Source organism: Mustela erminea, chromosome 4, assembly GCF_009829155.1.
Source record: "Mustela erminea isolate mMusErm1 chromosome 4, mMusErm1.Pri, whole genome shotgun sequence".
NCBI lineage: Eukaryota > Metazoa > Chordata > Mammalia > Carnivora > Mustelidae > Mustela > Mustela erminea.
The window spans coordinates 25521267-25541313 of NC_045617.1; the positions used below are offsets into that span (position 1 = coordinate 25521267).

A 20047-nucleotide genomic window follows, 5' to 3' on the forward strand; every position below is an offset into this window, starting at 1 on the left:
ACTGTCATTAAAATCCAAAGTACTATTGTCTGTGTAAAAACCTTCTGATTTATGTAGTAATTGTGTAACATCTTCCCTTGTCGATTTTCCTCTCCTTCCCATTATGCATTGAAAATTAGACATTTTGAGTTTTTAGCTATATTGATGATAGATAAAAGCAGACTCCAAAAGTGGGGTCTGCATTCTTACTTTATACTTCCTTGAAATCTGATGTAATATTCTAGGTGAAACAATGAAAACATGGAAGAGTGCATTGTTATATCATCCTTCTATGGCATGAAGAATAATGGCATGCCACTATTCTTCCAAATTGTTACTAGTTTAGTGTTGTTTTTTTTTTTTTTTAGCATAGTTGGGAATAATTGATAAATAATGATGAAATCATTCCTAGAATGATGAAATAGAATTCCTGGAATAGAATGAGGACTAGCAAAAGTCTCTTTTGTAAAATTACAAAGCATTACGTAGAGCTTGTACAATTTTAAGAAGTTCAGAGAGAAGTATCAGAATTGGATAGAATCTATAACTTTTCTCTAATGGAGTATTTTTGTTTTTCAAATTACTATTTTTGTTTTAGATTTTGACAGACTAGGGTTTTTTTTTTTTCTGGGTTCTGAAGGAAACATTATATTATTTAGGTAGTCCAAAATTTCCTGCAGTATTCATATTTGGTTATGAAAGATTCATAGTAGATGTGAACTTTCAAGTTTAGAGGTTTAAGGGTTATTATTAAAAGATACAACATGTATATGACTAAAACTACCCTGTTTCATTTTACTAGTAGGGCATTCATTCTATATTCTTTCTAAATAACATGATCTGTAGTGATTGATGTTTTCACCAATTGTATTATGTAGATGTAAGCAAACAGGACTAGTATTAATATTTGAATCTTGGTTAGGCAGTGTATTGGGTCATTCATTTTGAGGGGAATTAGGTGTATTTCCAAATTTTGCAGCTTCTGAATCTAGGAATCACTCACTAACATAAGAAGAACAGGACTGTACAAGACACCACGCAGTCCTCTTTTTGCCTGTTTTGCCTCGTTGGAAGTATTGTTTAATTCTGTTTCACTATTGTAGCCACTTTAGTTTCTTTAAAAGGATGATTTAAAAAATAAGATTTCTTTGTTGAAATCTGCAAGGTTTGCTTCACTGTAAGTAATATTTATATTTGGAAAGGTTCTCTTATTTAGGAAGTCCTGAATTTATTTTTGTAAAAAACTTCAGTCTGAGGTTGCAGAAAAATATTCAGTGACTTTGGAAAATGTTGATATGTTGTTATACAGAAAAAGCAGGTAATAGTTTTTTATAAAGGATAAGCCTAATCTGTATTTACATATGTATGCATAAATGAAAGACTCACTTTCTATGGCATTAATATTAACCACAAAATAGATGATTGCATGCTTTTTAAGGTGATTTTCTTAGTTCTTAGAATTTTCTAATACTTAAAGAATTAAAAAATATGTTTATATAAGCTTGAAAAACCTGTTTGTCCAATGTGAATACTGGGATGGTAGTCAGATACTGCAGTAGTGTGATACAGCAGTGGTCATGGCTGATAAAAGATTCTTAAGCACTATCCCATTATGTATATTGGGGCTTCAGTGAATGAAATGCTTAGAAGAAAACTGATACCTGGAAACTATACCATATTAGCTTGGGCAAGTAACAGTAATATATTATCATTCTATGATTTGTGGTTAAAGCCCCCTGATATTTGATGTTACAGTATATGCTGAAATTTATTTTGGAGTTGTAGTTATAACTTTAAAGTATTCTTTCTTAAAACGTACTCTTTCATTTTTAGGCATTATCCAATTGGTTTGCTGTTTGATCTACTTGCATCAAGTTCAGCTCTTCCTTGGAACATCATAGTACATTTTAAGGTATAGTTTAAATAGCATTTCCCATTTCTTCCTCTTACAGTATTTCGTAGGTAGGTTTAGAATAGAATTTTTTTTAAGTGAAGTTGTTTATTGCTTCTTCCATGACACTTTAATGGTGAAGCTGCTGCTAGTTTTTACCCATATATCTTTTGATTTATTACTAACTCTTGGCAGAGTCATTTAAACATTAAATGCATGAATGCCTATTTTTGGAGCTGAATATGCTGTTTAAAATTTGTAATATTTTGGAATGTTTATATTCATCAAGAAAAAATCTCCAATAAGAAGAACAAAATCCAGAGTTTAGATGTGGGATGGGAGTGGGAGTGGGGAAGGGGTACAACTTAATGTGTTGAGTATCTCTGAGGCTGTTTTGATTGAATTGTGAGAAGCGTTAGGAGACAGAACTCCAAAGACTTGACCTGAGTGTGTTTTGAGAAATTTTAATTCCTGTAGTTTCTATGATCAGTTCATTTATTGTAACTTAATTTTGTTCTAATAGTTTATAAAGTGGTCTGTCTTTCCCCTTAACCATCTTGATTCTTCAGCCCCTGCTCCCCAAGCAATAAACAAATACCATTGAAGGATTGAAATACCTCTTTTAGTTGATAACTAGGCAGTGATACTCAAAGGGCGATGAATTGTGGCAGGGAAGCATGTTAGGAGTTTGAAAAGTCATTTTAGATATCTAATTTGCTTTCCTGTAAGGGGCTCTCATTCAGAGTCACAGCCCAAAGGCTGCTCACCTGTTCTTCCTAAGATGCTTTCCTTCCCACTTTATTTAGTTGAGTGTGTGGGTCTTTGGCATTTATTTCCCTCTCATTTGCACTAATGTGCTTTGCAGAGTACCATGTTACCACAGATTTTGGTTACCACAGAACCAGAGTAGGATATGGTTTTAATATGCATGACTTTCAGTTACCATGGTATCATGCAAAGTGAAGACTTCCTGTATTTATAATAATTTAAGTTTAGAATGGTATAAAGTAAAGCTACTCCAAGCATAATGAGTGTAGAGGTTCTGTATTGCCTAATATGTTAGTCTTTCCCATTATGTTGAAAACAGTTCCCATAATTATTCATGTGAGAGGGATGCACTCTAGGACTTTGGAATCTAGGTTAAAATATATCATAGCTACCCATTTATTTATTCATTCAACACCTACCAGAAGCCTACTATGTGCCAGCCAGGCACTATTCTAGATGCTTGCGATATATGAGTGAATGACACAAAGACACTCAAACACTGGGACACTTTATGGTGCCCACCTGGCACCACATACCAAGCCTTCTGTAATCACTGATTGAGTGCATCAGTGGACTATAATAATGATAGGAAAGGCTTCGAATTGTTTCGATTGTTCTAGTGTAGTGGTGCAGTGCGGTGCTTCTCAAAGTACTCTGTGGACCCATAGGGGTACCCAAGGCTCTTGGAATGGATTCATGAGGTCCAGTCTGTTTCCATAATAATATTAAGGTTCTATTTGCCCTTGCCTCTGTGTTTACATTTGTACTGATCTGCAAAAGAGATGGTGGGTCAAACTGTGGGCACCATAGCACAGAGCAGGGCAGTGCACCACTCTGTACAAGTGGTTATTGCGTTCTTCACTGCCACACACTTGCAGTAGAAAGAATATCAGCCTCACTTAAGACTATTCTGGATGAAGCAGTACAAATTATCAATTATTCTTCATTTTAACTCTTAAGTACATGTCTTTTTAATCTCCTGTGTGTCAAAATGAGAATGCACATAAAGCACTTCTGCTCTTTGCCAAATACAATGACTGTCTTAAGGAAAAGCACTGAAGCCCTTGTTTGAGGGCAAGCTGAACACGCCACTTTTTTCATAAAACACCGTTTTTTATTCAAAAGAGTGACTGATAAAGTGTATTTGGGTATTTGTAAGATAGTTTCTTAAAATAAACGAATTGACTCTCTCAGAGTAAGGACAACAGTATTTATTGCCAGTGTTAAAATGTGAACTTCTAAATGAAAATTGGAACTTTGGAAAACATATCTGCTACCATGACCTTAACAGCTTTATTATTCTTAAAACAGTTTTCTGTTGAGATTTTTGGTCATTTTAACAGATCTTATTTTTAAGAAATTTTATGTATTGAAATGTGTCAGTGTTTTGAGATCTACATTAATTCAGCAAACAAGTATTTTCCAAATGGTCAATGCATGATGTTACAAAATAATGTATGTGAAAAAGAACCATTCATAATGCAAGGTCAGAATTAGGAATTTTAATGTAACAGAAATCAAAATGTTTATTGATAAGCTTTCAGATTCCACATTAATGTTCTAATAAACTATACTTATTGACTCTGGTGTACTATCAAAAAAGAATATCCACAAATCTGAAGTCTATTAAAATGCTACTCCTTTTTCCAGGTACATATTTTTATAAGCCTATATATTTATATAAGTTAGTCAAAACAACATTAAAAGCACCGAACGTAGAAGCAAATAGTTCATCTGTTTTCTAAAAAGCCAAACATTAAAGATATTTGCAAAACTGTAGAAGAATACCAGTATTCTCCCTCAGTTTTTGTTGTTGTTCTAGAAAATAGTTATTTTACACAGAAAATATGATTTTTGTGTTACATGTAATGGGTATGTTCTTGGTGTTTTTAAATGAATCACTCTTTGAGGTCTTTGGTAGGTCACCATTTTCTTACCAGATGGGAAGTTTATTAGAGAAATTAAATAGAAAGCAGAATTGTAGAGCTAATAAGGATATTATAGAGGGTGCTATAAATTTGCTCAAGCTACCAGTGTATTTCTGTTAGCTCTTCTTACACTTTCTGCGCCTGGCCCGTATTGGTGGAGAATTTCTTTCTGTATACTAAGTTCCCTTTTTTTTAGGGTTATAAAACTTAGCTTTCTTCAAAAGTTGGCCCTAAGTGTTTAATTTATGGTTATACTGATTAATGTAGGCCCATTTCTGTTATACTGCTTTATGGCTTTTGATTCATTACAATGAAATCAAGTAAGACATTTATAGGTAGAAAAGCAGATGCTTTTAGTATGAGGAAGCGGTGTTTTGTTTTGTCCTTAGTTTCTGGTTAATAGCTTATCAGTTGATTGAATTTATCGAGTAACAACTTTATGTCAGTTGATGTGTCAATGTGTATTTTATCTTTTTGATATTGAGTATGTTAAATGATATCTGTATTTTAACCAGACAGCTTGGAATTTATTTGTTTTACGGTTGCTTTCAAAGATATAAATTGATTTTGATTAGGTTTTATGCAATGATAAACTCTCCCAAGAGACCCCCCACCCCCAGCCCTGGCTGCCTCTACCTCACACATTTGATCATTTTGTGGTTCAGACTGAATTCTTGTGGGAGAATACCTGTTAAATAGCTTTCAGATATTTTCTCTAATTTTTAATGGACTTTGCTGCTTGTCATTTGAATAGGTATATAATGTGTATAGTAAATGAATTTTAATGTGTAGAGTAGTGTTCTTCAAACTTTAATATGCATACAGATTACCTTTGTGTCTTGTTAAGATACTGATTTTGATTCTGATTCTGTAGGTTTGGGCTGAGGGCAAAGGTTCAGTGTTTTTATTTTTTTAATTAATTAATTTTTTTTTCCATTGGATTTTTAGACTTCATTGCACAAGTTCATCGTATATTCACCTTTGGCATAGATGTTGACACATGAGTGTGTTTTATATCAGCTACCATAAGGATTGCCGTTCCTATGAGAGGAAAAGTATTTAATTGAGAAACAACTCTCCTTGGAGGAAATATTAAATGATCGCCAGCCATACTCTGAGCCTCATGTTTTATTTTCTTATTTATAGTAGGAGGCCTGGAAGGACGTAACTTCTAGCTACTTGATCCATTGGCTTTGTTCTCCATGATGCGTGTTACATACTAGCATAATTTCATTATATCTTCTCAATAGAAGCATTATTTACCATTATAGTGGGATTTGTTCACTGGCTCCCATTATTTTCAGGCTATACATTTAGCTCAGCCTGAGCAAAAATTCATTTCACAAACACAAATAAATGTGTTAACATAACTTTCTTACCATCACACTTTCTTGACTTTTCAAGAATGCCACCAGCTCACTCTGATTATCCACATGTGTATACAGCATGAAATACCATCTCATCTACTGTAGGTTCATTCATTTATTTCATTAATAGCAATAATGTTAATTATTTTCATAATTTGAGAGGAATTTACATCTAAGCCAAAATTGCAGTAGTGGAATTAACAACTGCTTGTCTCAAATGACTACATGGATGCCTCCCCATATCATACCTTTGAAGAATCTTCTTACATAAATGTAAAATAGGAAGGAAAGGAATCAAACCTCCTCCAACTGGTAACAAGCCAGTATCATAACTTCTGTTTCTTTCTCAATTAGTGAGGTATTAGTAAAAATCCTATAACTTTGTCTAAGTGAAATTAGAAGTCCAAACACTTTATATCTTGGTGACATATCCATTCCAGCTACGTTTCCAAGATGCAGCATCACCTATTGTAGAAGAACTTTTACACTTCATGATCATACATTAATGATTGTTGTCCTGATTAGCTCCTTAGTGATTTAAATTATTTCATTAATGTTAACAGCTAATGTAACACACAAGTACAATAGATATACAAGTAGAAACAGCTTAAACTGTTCTGTTAGTCACTATCCTAATCTTGTCTTACCACCACTACAATTTCATTATATAATAGATGAAATTAATAATCCTTCCCCCACTGTAAAGACTGTGGGTCGTCGGTGATCCTGAAGCTATGATTATGTAAATATTTATTATGTTCATCATGATAAGTGTACTCTTTAATACCTATCCCCTATTTTCCCCATCCCCCCCACCCATCTCCACTCTGGTGACCATCTGTTCTCTGTAACTAACAGTCTGTTTCTTGGTTTGTCTCTATTTTCCCCTTTGTTTGGTTTCTTAAATTCCGTGTATCTGTGAAATCATATGGTATTTGTCTTTCTCTGACTTATTTTCCATAGCATTATATTCTCTAGCTCTATCCATGTTGTTGCCAATGGCAAGATTTCATTCTTTTCTATGGCTGAATAATATTCCTATATATATATATATATATATATATACACACAGGCACACACATATATATATACACACACACATATATATATAAACATTTGTATATATATAAAATTTGTGTGTGTATATGTATGTATATGTATATACATACGTCTGTATAGATACACATAAAATTTCTTTATCCATTCATCTATAGATGGACACATGGGCTGCATTCATAGTTTGGCTGTTGAGGTTCTATATTTTTAACAAGTTCACAGGTAATTCAGTGTTACTGATTCAGCAGACCACTTTTTGAATAACAAGTGTTTGGAGAAGAGTGCAGATTTAGAAGTTAATATTGTGTAAAGAACCAAAAATTTGTAAGGATGATTCAGAAAATTAATGTTTTTAGAAATTTTTATATTATCTTTGGAATTCTGAGAGAGAAACATTACATAATTGTAATGTGTTTACTGCGTTAAAACGTAGATTTAGATACTTATTTTGCTTTCTTCCTCCATTTATCAAAACGAGTGAAAATAGTAACTTCTTCAGACTTTTCTAATTAGCTTCAAGAATATTTATGATCCCTAAACTTCATTAGCTTACTGAGAAAATTATCTTATTTCTCGTTCTTCACTTTTTTATTTTAAAAAGTTTAAATCTGTATTTGAAAAGTTGAGAGTTGTCTAGTGAACATCCACATACTTCTTACCTTGATTTGCCAGTTACCAACATTTTGCTACTTTGGCTTTCTCCTTCTCTATTTTTTTCCTCTAATATTTATATTATTCCTATGGGTATGCTGCTTGCAAAGGTGAATTAAAATTAAAAAGTTGCTGTGGAATTTTTAAAAAGAGAGATTCGTTATATGATTCAGCATCAGGTGAACATAGTGGGTTCTTTAAAATTCCAGATTCTGTTGCATATCCTAAATAAAGTTTAATGAGTAAACAAAATCAGCAATACCTTGGTGTTTTTTTTCTTTCTTTCCTGGTAACGTGCTAAATTGGTGTATTTTGGTTTTGGTAAGAGCATAGATTTTAATTTTAAATTTTGGATAGTGATCATTATTGGTAAGAGCTCGCATTTGCTAGGTAAAAGAGGGTCAGCATTAAGGTAAGTGCTTCTGTGTAAAATGCTGCTGAATGATTGTGACTAGACAAAATTAGGTTTTTGAACCAAGATATTCTCTGTCTTTCCTACAGTGGTTGGAAGGCACTACCACTGGTTTTGACTGTTCTTTAAATATATTTGTATGACTGCCCACACCCCTTTTCTGATGGTTTCGTTCTTTCTTGCTAGGCCAAGAGCCACTGTGTCTCCCTGAGGTAATTTACTGTATTTCTGCTTTTCCACTGCGTGTTGATGACATAGGTCTGAGGTAGCTTTCCTTGTTCTTGAGTGTACTTCATGGTCATTCCCATGCTTCTGCTTCATGTACTTGCCAGCTCTAAATATTAGTAGTTGTTTTGTAGTATCTATCAGTAGTGTAGTACATTAGTTATCTGTTTCTGTGTAACAGATCACCACAAATGTAGCAGCTTAAAATAACACAAATTTATTACTTCACCATTTCTGTGGAACTTCTGCTTAGGGCCCCACTGTAATCATGGTGTTGGCTCAGCTACATTCTTGCCTGGAGACTGAGAATCTTCTAAGCTCACTCATGTTGCTGGCAGAATTCATTGCCATGTGATTGTAGGACTGAGGGCCCTTTCTTTTGACTGTCAGCTAGAGGCTGCACTCAGCACCTAAAAGCTGCTTAAAGTTCCTTGCCATGTGGACTTTCCCAGTATGGCAGCTTACTTCTTTCAGCCAACAAAAGGTCTCTAGAGCTAGTCTTTTAGCAAGATTGGAGTTTTATGTAAGTGTCACTTAAAATCACAGGAGTTAGATCCCATAACCTTCACTATATTCTTTTGGTTAAGTGCAAATTAAGGCCCTGCCTATAGCCCATGGGAAGGGATTACAGAAAGGTGTGAAGGAGGTAGAGAGGATGTAGGATCAGGTATACTTAAAATTTTATGAAATATGGTTTGTTTAGTCACTATTTTATTCATCAAATATTTATTGAGGTTAACATCTACTTTTCAGCCATGACAGAGTAATTGGATTGGATTTTTCCTCCAGCCATAAACAGCTATAAAACTGGACAAAATAAATGAAGTAGAGCTCTTTTCAGGCACTGGACATTAGAGAGAAAGAGAACAAACAAGGTGAGCACCACATTTAGCCCATCTCTGTTTCAGGGCAGTTTCCTGACTGTGTCGTGGGGAGTGGAACTCAAGCAGAGCAGGGAAGTCCTGCTGAGTTAAGGATGCAAAGATTGGAGTTCTGGGCTACTGAAGCAGCTGCAATTTGCTGAGCAGGGTTTCAGAAAAGTATAAGTGTGAGTTTCCCAAAAGTCCTTTTCTGACAGTTGTGGTGCATACTCTTAGGCAATACTCCTCAAGGTCAGATAAGAGAATGCATGTTAGAGTGGGACAAGCCCCATTACACCTGGAGATGTTGGATTCTAGTCCACCCAGGGTAGAGAGAGACCTAGTTAACGTACTAAACATTTATCTGAGACCAGAAAGACCTGCTGTAGGAGTAACTATTATATCTCAGAGCAGGATTAACAAATTATGGTCTGTGTTATATCTGGCCTACTGATTGTTTTTGTTTGGCTTATGATCTAAGGATGGTTTTTTTATATTTTAGTGGCAGAAAAAGAATTTTATTTCACTTTTTTTTTTTTTTAAGATTTTGCTTATTTATTAGAGAGAGAGAGAGAATGTGAGAGAGAGAGAGTGAGCAGCAGTAGGGGGTGGGGAGGGCAGAGGCAGAGGGAGAAACTGGCTCCCTGCTTAGCAAGGAGCCCAATGTGGGGCTTGATCCCAGGACCCTGGGAACATGACCTGGGCTGAAGGCAGATGCTTAACTGACTGAGCCACCCAGGTGTCCCTAGAAAAGAGTTTTAAAAAAGAATAGTATTTTGTGAAACTTGAAAATTATGTGGAATATAAATTCTAGTGACTATAAATAAATTTGTTTAAAAATGCAGCCATCCAGAGGCACCTGGATGGCTCAGGCAGTTAAACCTTTGCCTTTAGCTCAGGTCATAATCCTGAGGTCCTGGGTTTGAGACCTGTATCAGGCTCCCTGCTCAGCAGGGTGTTTGCTTCTCCCACTCCCTCTGCAGCTCCACCTCTGCTTATGCTCTCTCTCACTCTTGCTCACTCTCTCTCCAATAAATAAATAAAATCTTTAAAAAATATATAAAATGAAACCACCCATGCTAATTCATTTACCTACTACTTTGGGGCCACAAGGACAAAGTCACACTTGCTATAGACACTACGTGGCCCACGAATCTAATGCATTTACTCTCTAGCCTTTTACAGAAAAAGTTGGCCAACTCCTATTTAAGAGTAAGGATTGCTCTGGATCTTCTCTAATAAAGCCTAAAATTAGCTCTTTTGGGGATCAGGGAGAGGCACTAGGCAGAACAAAACTCATCAAGAAAGACAGTATAATTGAGAATCCTCACACTGTATTTACAATGTCCAGCATGCAACCAGTATTTACTATACATGCAAATAATCAATAAAACTTGAAACATATCAAAAGGAGGAAAATGCTGTTAATAGAAACTGATCCTGAGATAACTCACATTTGGAATTAGGAAAAATGAATTAAACCAACTATTAAGTCAGTGACTTAAAATAATATTACGATATTGTAGAACTAAGAAGAAAAATATATGAAATGAAAAATTCCCTGGATAGGCTTAATGTGAATTAGAGATGGCACAAGAAAGATTCTGTGAACTTGAAGTCAGATCCATAGAAATTATGCAGTATTAAGAATTGAGAGAAGAAAACTGGTGCTGGTGGGGGAGGGAGACGATCCTGATGGCCTCTAGGATAATGTCAAGCAGTCTTACATACATGTACATAAAGGCCTAGAAGGAGAGGAAAGAGGGAGTGATTCAGGAAAATGTTTTTGTGATTCAGGAAAATGTTTTTAACAAATAATGATTAGACTCCCATTTTTTGGTTTCAAAGCTACAGTAACCCAAACTCCATGATATTGGCATAAGGACAAACATAAATCAATGGAGTTGAAGTGAAAGTCAAAATAAAAACACATACATATGTGGACAGTTAATTTTTTTGTATGGGTGCCGAGGCAGTGCAGTGAAGGAAAGAGTGTTTTTTTGACAGATTGTTCTATGACAACTGGATACCCACATGTAAGAGAATGACACTGACTGCTATTAAAAAATAAGTAGAAGTGGATCAGATATCTAAATGTAAGAACTAAAATTATAAAACTCTTAGAAAAATCAAATAAATTTTGATTAGGCAGTAATTTCTTAGGTATAACACTTAAAGCACAAACAACCAAAGGAAAAGAAAAACAGGTAAATTGGACTTGATCAAAATGAAATACTTTAGTGCTTCAAAGGAAGTGAAAAGACAACCCATAAGAGAAAATATTTGCAAAGTCATATGTCTAAGAAGGGTCCAGTGTCCAGAGTATATAAAGAACTCCTAGAATTCAATAATGAAAAGGTAAATAACCCAATTAAAAATGGGCAAAGTATTTGAGTAGACATTTCTCCAAAGTAGATAAAAAATGGCCAGAAGCATATGCAGTGATGCTTAGAATACTTGTTAAAAAAAAGGCAAAGAAAGATACCATTGAGTTACCTCTTCAACTTGCTAAGATAGCTATAATCAAAAAGTTGGATGATAACAGGTGTTAAAGTGTGGATTAATTGGTACTCTCCTGTGTTACATAGTAATGTAAAATGATACGCTGCTTTGGAGAGTAGTCTGGCATTTCCTCAAATCATTAAGCATAGACTTGCCATATGAGCCACCAATTCCAGTCATAGTTACATACCCCAGAGAACTGAAAATACATGTCCCCCTAAAAACTTGTACTGGTATGTTCATGGCAACATTAGTCATAATAGCCAAAAAGTGGAAGCAACCCCAGGGTTCATCAGCAGATGAGTGGGTAAACAAAATGTATATCCATATAATAGAATATAGTTGGCCCTTGAACAGCATGATTTGAACTGTGTGGGTCCACTCATGTCCAAATTTTTTTTGATAAATATAGTACTGTAATATTTTCTTTTCCTTAACATTTTCTATTTTGTAGCTTACTCTCTTATAAAATACAGTGTATAAGACATACACCATACAAAACATTTGATTGATTGTTTATGTTACTGGTAAGGCATCCAGTCAACAGATTATTAGTTAAATTTGGGGAGAGTCAAAAGTTACATGCAGATTTTCAAGTACATGGGGAGAGGTGTGGGTTGGAAAAAACAGCTTACTGATACCAGGAACAAAAAATGGGATATTACTACTGATCCTACAGCCATTAAAAGGATAGTAGGAAATATAATGAACAACTTTATGCCAGTGAATTTGACAAATGGACATACTCAACAAAAATATAATTTACTGAAATTGATACAATAAATAGAAATGAGTAGCCTCTAAATATATGAAGAAGTTGGATTTGTAATTAAAAATTACAAAGTGAAATTCACAAAGTTTCATTGATGAGTTCTGTCAAATATTTAAGGAACAAATAGTACTAATCTTCACAGACTTTTTTCAGAAAACAGAAGAGGAGGGACTATTTCCCAGTTTGTTTAACAGGCCAGAGTAACTGATACAAGAATGTGTAATGGATATTAAAGGGAAAAAAAATACAGCCCAATATCCCTCATGAGCATAAATACAAACACTCTTAAGAAAACACTAACAAACTGAATCTTCAATAAAGGATAGTACACCACAACCTGGTTGAGATTGTCCCAGGAATATAAGGGCGATTCAAATATCAATGAATCAGTGAAGTTCAGCACATTTATAGAAAAATAGAAAAAAATCATACAATCACATAGATCCTTACCAAAAAAGCTTTTGACAAAATTCAGTACCCATTTATCTTCAAAACTCTTAGCAAACTTAGGAATAATAGGGAATCCCCTCGATTTGGCAAAGAGTAAATATGAAAACTCTAGAACTAAAATCATGCTAAACGGTGGCTTACTGAATGTTTCACTGTAAGATCAGGAAAAAGGGAAAGGATGTCTGTTCCTACCACTTCTATGGGTAGCTTTGCTTTACTGCAAAACAAGCATTCCTAAAAAACAAGGTGCTGTTAAAAATCACAGGACTTACGGGGAAAATGCATTAAGGGCACAAAACCAAAAACTATTAGTGACAAAAAAGACAGGAACCTAATAAAAGCTAATAAAAATAAAATAAAAAATAAAACCTAAAAAAATGTAAAAGTTTTACATAGGTTAAATGGTTAAATACATAAATACTACCACAAGTTTGGCACTTTATATAGAAAAAGACTAAGTTTGTAGAGTTGAGGATCAGAAGGGATGACAGCTTGCCAGTGAAGTGGTGGAAGAAAAGTTATCAAATCAGACAAAATTGTAGCTTTGAATGTGGATGAGTATAGTTTGTAACATAAATTGAGGTAACGGGTCTATTGCTGAGGTTACGTTTTGTATATTTTGTGGCTCAGTTTAGCTGGGTGCAATTTCTGCGTTCATTTAGTATTGTTTATGGACAGTATTTACAGAAGTAAATACAAAATTTGCTGAAATTGTTCCCTAATAGATGATTTGCTTTGGAACAAATCCAAAAAACTTGAATAGTTTAAATATATACATAAATGTGTGTGTGTGTGTGTGTGTGTATATACACACACACTATTTATAAATATACATGCATATAATATGTGTATCTTTATATAGGAACAATTAGCATGTAAAAAGATGTTCAGTACCTTTATTCATCAGGGAGGTGTATGTTTAAATCACAGTGAGTGCTCAGGGCACCTGGTGGCTCAGTTGGTTAAGCTTCCGACTTGGTTTTGGCTCTGTTCATGGTCTCAGGGCCATAAGACTGAGCCCCATGTCAAGCTCTCTGCTCAGCAGGGAACGTGCTTCTCTGTCTCCCTCTACCTGCCGTGTCGCCTGCTCGTGCGTACTCTTTCTCGGTGTCAAATAAATAAATAAAATCTTAAAAAAACAACAACAAAGAAAAATGATAACATGTTCACAAAAGACTTGTGTACTTGGATACAATCTTTTTTTTTTTTTTTAAGCATTTTATATATTTGTTAGCACAAGCCGGGGGAGCAACAGGCAGAGAGGGAAGCAAGCTCCCCATTGAGTAAGGAGCCCAGTGTGGGACTTGATCCTAGTATCTTGGGATCAGGACCTGAACTGAAGGCAGACATCTGACTGACTGAGCCACCCATGCATCCTTCTGGAAACAATTGTAATGTGTACTAACAGGTGTTTGGGTGAACAGAGTGGTTTATCAATCCAATGATGTAGTACTTAGCAGCAGAAGGCAACTATTTATACATAGAGTAACATAGATGAATTTCAAAAACATTATGCTAATAAGTAAAAAAATGCTATTAATCTTTTGCTACAAATCAGATCAGCTAGTTGGGTCATAATGAGGGAACTGATTGCAAAGGGCACCAAAGAACGTCTTGGATGTGATAGTAATATTTTATATCTTGTTTGGGCTGACACTTAGGTAGTATTAGTTTATTTAACTGTACACTTAAAATTTCTACATTTCACTCTGAATTGTATCTCAATGAAGTTGACTTAATTTACAAAGTTTATTGAGAAAGCACAAGTGAGAAAAGTCCTGGCCTCTACCTTCTGGAGCTTAAGAGTAGTACGACCTAAGAACATAAATATTATAGAATCAACTATATGAACTTTGTAAACTTAACCTACACTTGGGAAGTAAGAAATTTCTTGGAAGAAGTAATGTTGAAACTGAACCTGAAGATTGAGGAGGATATTTTTGGATAGTTGTATAAGTGGTCAAGTGATAGGCAAGGAGTAAGTGTTGTAGGCAAAGGAGGTACTTTGTGCAGAGGCACAGAAATGAGAGAGTATGGCTAAAAGAATGTTTGAGCAGATGACAGATAATCAAGATCATTGGGGCCGAGAATGTGTGTGTGAGAGAAAGGAAAGAAAATGGAGCAGGAGATTATGATGAAGAGGTTAGCAGAAGATCTAAGTCATTTAGACCTTGAAGGCTTTGGACGAAGTTTGATTTTATCATGAAAGAGCAGAGCAGCTGAGTGAGAAGATCTGATTCGCATTTTAGGAAGATCCCTGTGACTCCAAATGTGAAAGTGGAATTAAAGGGGTTAAGATTTGGGGCCTGGACCCAGCTGCGAAGTTTTTCAGAAATGTCAGATAGTAGTTAGTTTATACTAGGAAAGCAGCTCTGGGAATGCTGGAAGTGAATGGGTTCAGATCTGTTTAAGATATGGATTCAATAGAACTTGCTTGAATATGGGAAATGAGGGAGGAGGAGTTGGGGGGAACTTATTTCTTTACTTTGGAATTTGTTGAAGTCTCCTATGCCTTACGCCATGTCTCATAGATAAATGAGTGTATGGGTCCTAGTCATGGGAAGGATCTTGGCTGGAGACAGATATTGAGATGTACTAGTCTATAAATGATGAGGAAGTAGGTAAGTTTATGAAGGGGAGTATGTGGAATAAAAAAAAGCAACGAGGTGCTAGACTAGAAACTTAAAAAATACCAACATTTGGGGCACCTGGGTGACTCAGTCATTTAAGGATCCAACTCTTGGTTTTGGCTTAGATTGTGATCTCAGGGTTGTGAGATGGAGCCTGAAACAGGAGGAGATTTTCTACTGGAGATTTTCTCCCTCTCTCTCTGCTCCTCCTCCCATCAAATAAAATGAATAAGTAAAATCTTAAAAAAAGAAAGAAAGAAAGAAGGAATGGTGCCAGAATAGGCTTTTGGAAATGAGAATGAGAAACTAAGAAAAATAAGTGTGGTGCCACAGACTTTTGGATGACTGCTTCAAGGAGTATATTCAGAGGTGTTAGATGTCTGATGAGGACTTAAAAGAAGGCCTGGGAGGTATCATTGTTGATCATTAGGACAACAGTTGGCAAGAGTGGTGAGGATAGTGAACAGATTGCAAGGGTAAGAACTGACTCCCAGCTTGGTCACCTTAAAGGTTGGCTCTGAAGGGGAGAAGAGAGAGGACTGTAGCCAGAAGGAAGCTGAGGTTGAAGGAAGTGTTTTTTGTTTTTCTTTGGGTGCTTGTTTTATTTTGGAAACAACTAATAAGAAACAGTGATTAGAAAGAAAATGGTTACAGATAATTATGGAAGAAAATGGGAATAATTAACTGAACTGGATTTCAAAAATTCACAGAATGGGATCTAGCAAACAGGTTGGGAAATAGTACTTAGATTGTACCAGGAGGGAAGCAAATGATTGGCTGAAGGTAAGCTTGTAGATTGGCTCTTGGTAAAATTAGAAGATTTAAGAAAATTGGGGCACCTGGCTAATGTTGGAGTTGTGAGTTTGAGACCCATTTTGAGTGTGGAGATTACTTAAAAATAAAATCTCCAAAAAAAAGATTTCAGAGAATCAAGAAAATTTAACAAATTTTAGTGTTGATTTTAGCATTAATTCCCGTTAACTTTTATAGCATATTCTTCTCTCAACCTGAAAATTATATCTTAGAAAATTATTTGAAAAATCTCCCTTCCTATCCCCGCATGCACACACACCAAAGTGATCTTGGAAAGAAATCTTAAGATTTTAATAAAAGTAAGCCTGTAAACTATGCCTTTGTACTTTCCCTGTAGAATGCTGAGTCTAGTGTTAGAGGTGACTCAGCAATGAAAATAACGTTGCTGTGTATGTTAATTTGCTTACTTTGCCGTAATGAAATGCCACAGACTAGATGGCTTAAAAACAAGAGAAACTTATCTTCTCACAGTTCACGAGGCTGGAAAATCGATCAAGGTCCAGCAGGGTTCAGTTTTCGGTGAGGATTGTCTTCCTGGTGTGCAGATATTTGCCTTCTCTCTCCCTCCTTGTATGTCCTTTCCTCCTTGTGTGTGGAGAGCAAGAGTGAGACCGAAAGCCAGAGGGAGAGCGCGCATGAGAGAGAGATCGCTAGCATGCTGGAGCTCTTCATTGTCTTTTCTTAGAAGGACACTAATCTTGTTAGATCAGGGCCCCACCCATATGAACTCATTTAACCTTAATTGATTCCTTAGGGTTCCGTCTCCAGATACAGCCACACTGAGGATTAGGGCTTTTCAACATGAGAATATTAGAGGGACACAAACATTGAGTCCATAACACTATGTTAGCAACTCTTGCATTTTTAATGGAATATTAGATTCTTTATGGATCATATGGAAACTTTTTGTTTTGCTCTCTTGTCTTGAGGTATAGTTGACATACAGCATTATATTTTAAGTTTGTAACACAATTTGATATTTGTATATATTGCAAAAAGAACGCTAGTTAACATCCATCATCATATATAGTTACATTTTTTGTCATAAGAATTAAGATTTACTCTCTTAGCAACTTTCAAATATGCAATATTACTACATTAACTGTAGTCCTCAAGCTATACGTTACATCCCCATGACTTATTTATTTCATAACTAGAAGTTTGTACCTTTTAATACCCTTCATCCTTTTTGCCTAACCCACCACCCCCTACCTCTGGCCAACTATCAGTTTATTCTCTATATCTATGAGCTTTATTTTTTCCCCCGTTTAGATTCCACATATAAGTGAGGTCATTATGGCATGCATCTTTCTGTTTCCTGCTTCAATCAGATAATGCCTCAGAGTCCATCCATGTTGTCACAAATGTTGAGATCTTGTTCTTTCTAATGGTTGAATAGTATTCCATTCTGTACATACACTACATCTTCTTTATCCATTCATCCATCAGTAGACAGTTAGATTGTCTCCATGTCCTGGCTGTTGTAAATAATGCTGCAGTGAATATGGGAGTGCATGTATCTTTCTGAGATAGCAGTTTCCTTTTCTTTGGATAAATACTTAGAAGTGGAATTGCTGGATTATATGTATTTTATTTTTAAGTTTTTGAGAAGCCTCCATTCTGTTTTCTGTAGTGGCTGCACCAGTTTAAATTCTATCAGTACAAAGGGTTCCTTTTTCTTTACATCCTCAACGTTTGTTATTTATCTTTTTGGTAATAGCCATTCTGATAGGTGTGAAGTGATATCTCATTGTGGTTTTGATTTGCGTTTCTCTGAGAATCAGTGATGTTTAGCATCATGTGCCTATTTGTTGTATGTATGTCTTTGGAAAAAAGTCTCTGTTCAGATCTTCTACCTGTTTTGTTTTGTTTTTTTAATATTTTATTTGGAAAACAGAGATCACAAGTAGGCAGAGAGGCAGGCAGGGGGTGGGGGAAGCAGGCTCCCTGCTGAGCAGAGAGCCCAATACGGGGCTTGATCCCAGGACCCTGAAACCATGACCTGAGTCAAAGGCAGAGGCTTAACCCACTGAGCCACCCAGGGGCCCCTCTTCTACCTATTTTTTAATTGGAGGTTTGGTTTTTCTTGATGACTTGTATTATATATTTTGGATATTACCCCTTTACTAGATATATGATTCACAAGAATTTTCTCCTCTATGCTAGGTTGCCTTTTCATTTTGTTGATGGTTTTCTTTGCTGTATACAAACCTTTTAGTTTGTTCTTGTCCTACTTGGTTTGTGTTTTTTTTGTTTGTTTGTTTGTTTTTGCTTTTGTTTCCCTTGCTTTTGGTGCTGAGCTTGCAATATTATCAATAAACTGAAAGTTTTTTTTTTTTTTCCCCACTTTTAAGTAGTTCCAGCTTCATTTATCTATAATCAGACTGTCTGGATTAATATTTTAATTGAAGGACACTGGTAATAATATCTAAGTAAATGGTACTTTCCAGATTACTTCTGTAAAAGTGAAATTAGATTAGTTTATTAGGCATTCTGACTTGGGATATTCATGAAAGTAAATAAATGTGGGTCAGACTTACACCTTTATTTGCAAGAATTTGTTTGGGCTGAAAAGATACGCACCTAAACACAACTGCTGATGTGTGTAAGAAGATATTAAGAATGTAATGAATCAAGAGTCTGTCTGGAATCTTACTGTGAAGCTTTTAAAAAAGGATTTCCTACTCCCACCCCAACCTAATCATGGAAGGAGGAACATCTCTTAAGTAGGAGCTGAGGGGGCTTTGAGACATCTGTCACTTTATTCATTGCCACAATTCATTCAGTTGCAGTGACTGACTATGTAGATGTTTCTTCTTTCAGTTACTGATCTCATATTTCCTTTGAGTTAATTTCATTAAGTAGTTCACTTTCCTCCTAGATAGAGATGTAGAATGTTCTGTTGAAGCATACATATACAAATACATGCAGTCTCTTGAGAGACCCCTCATTTGCAGTTGAGACTAGTTGTTTGGAATTGTCAGCCATCAGTTATGGGTGTCCCCAATGGTTAAGTTTAGAACCCTGCAAAACAGTGGAAATCGGGGAAAGGCGAAACTTCAGTACCTTCTCTGATTGAGAAGGAGTAGCAGCCTGTACTGAAGCAACACTAGAAATTGGTGGGGGTTTTCCTCCTGATTTCTCAAACCACCGTTTTGAGAGACCCTAACTCCTTTTTTTCATAATCAGATTGTATACAGTTTTTAAGAAATTCTAACAGTACATAAGCTTAAATAGGTCATAAATGCAAACTACATGGAAATAATATTTTCTTTGGAATGTGAGCTTTCATATTGTTTGCCATTCATACATAACCAAAATAGACAATTAAATTAGCAGCATAGAGAACTGTAGAATATCCAAAAAAGCTATTCTAAATTAAGAGATCAAGTATAACAAAGTTAAAGTTTTCTTAAACAGAAATAATTGTTATAATGCTAATTCATTTGAATATAATAGAATTTATATGATGTACATTTTATTATTTATCCTGGTCAGGAAGTCAGGACAAATGCCTTCAGTCTAGCCTAAGCAAAGCAAATACAGCTGAGTTTAAAGATGATTAGGGCAGGGGACCCTCTCTCTGCCATCCATATCCTCTCCCATTGTTTAGTTTTGCCTTTCTCTCTCTCATACTCATCTTTTGCCTTTTCATTTTTACAGACTTTTATATTTTCTCATATTTACCCTTTTGTGTCTGTGTCTGAAAACATCTACCTTCATTCTTTATGGATTTTTAGTTC

At 35.3% G+C, this 20047-nt stretch overlaps 1 protein-coding gene across 6 annotated transcripts in view; it reads left to right on the forward strand.

Annotated features, from left to right (window-relative positions):
* The window catches only part of ATG5 (autophagy related 5), a 125109-nt gene that overhangs the window by 23489 nt on the left and 81573 nt on the right, over positions 1 to 20047 (forward strand). For all 6 annotated transcript variants that reach the window (XM_032338917.1, XM_032338920.1, XM_032338922.1 and 3 more), the window contains one exon: positions 1813 to 1891. In XM_032338917.1, coding sequence (XP_032194808.1) covers positions 1813 to 1891 — 79 coding nt within the window. The remainder of the gene's footprint in view (positions 1 to 1812; positions 1892 to 20047) is intronic.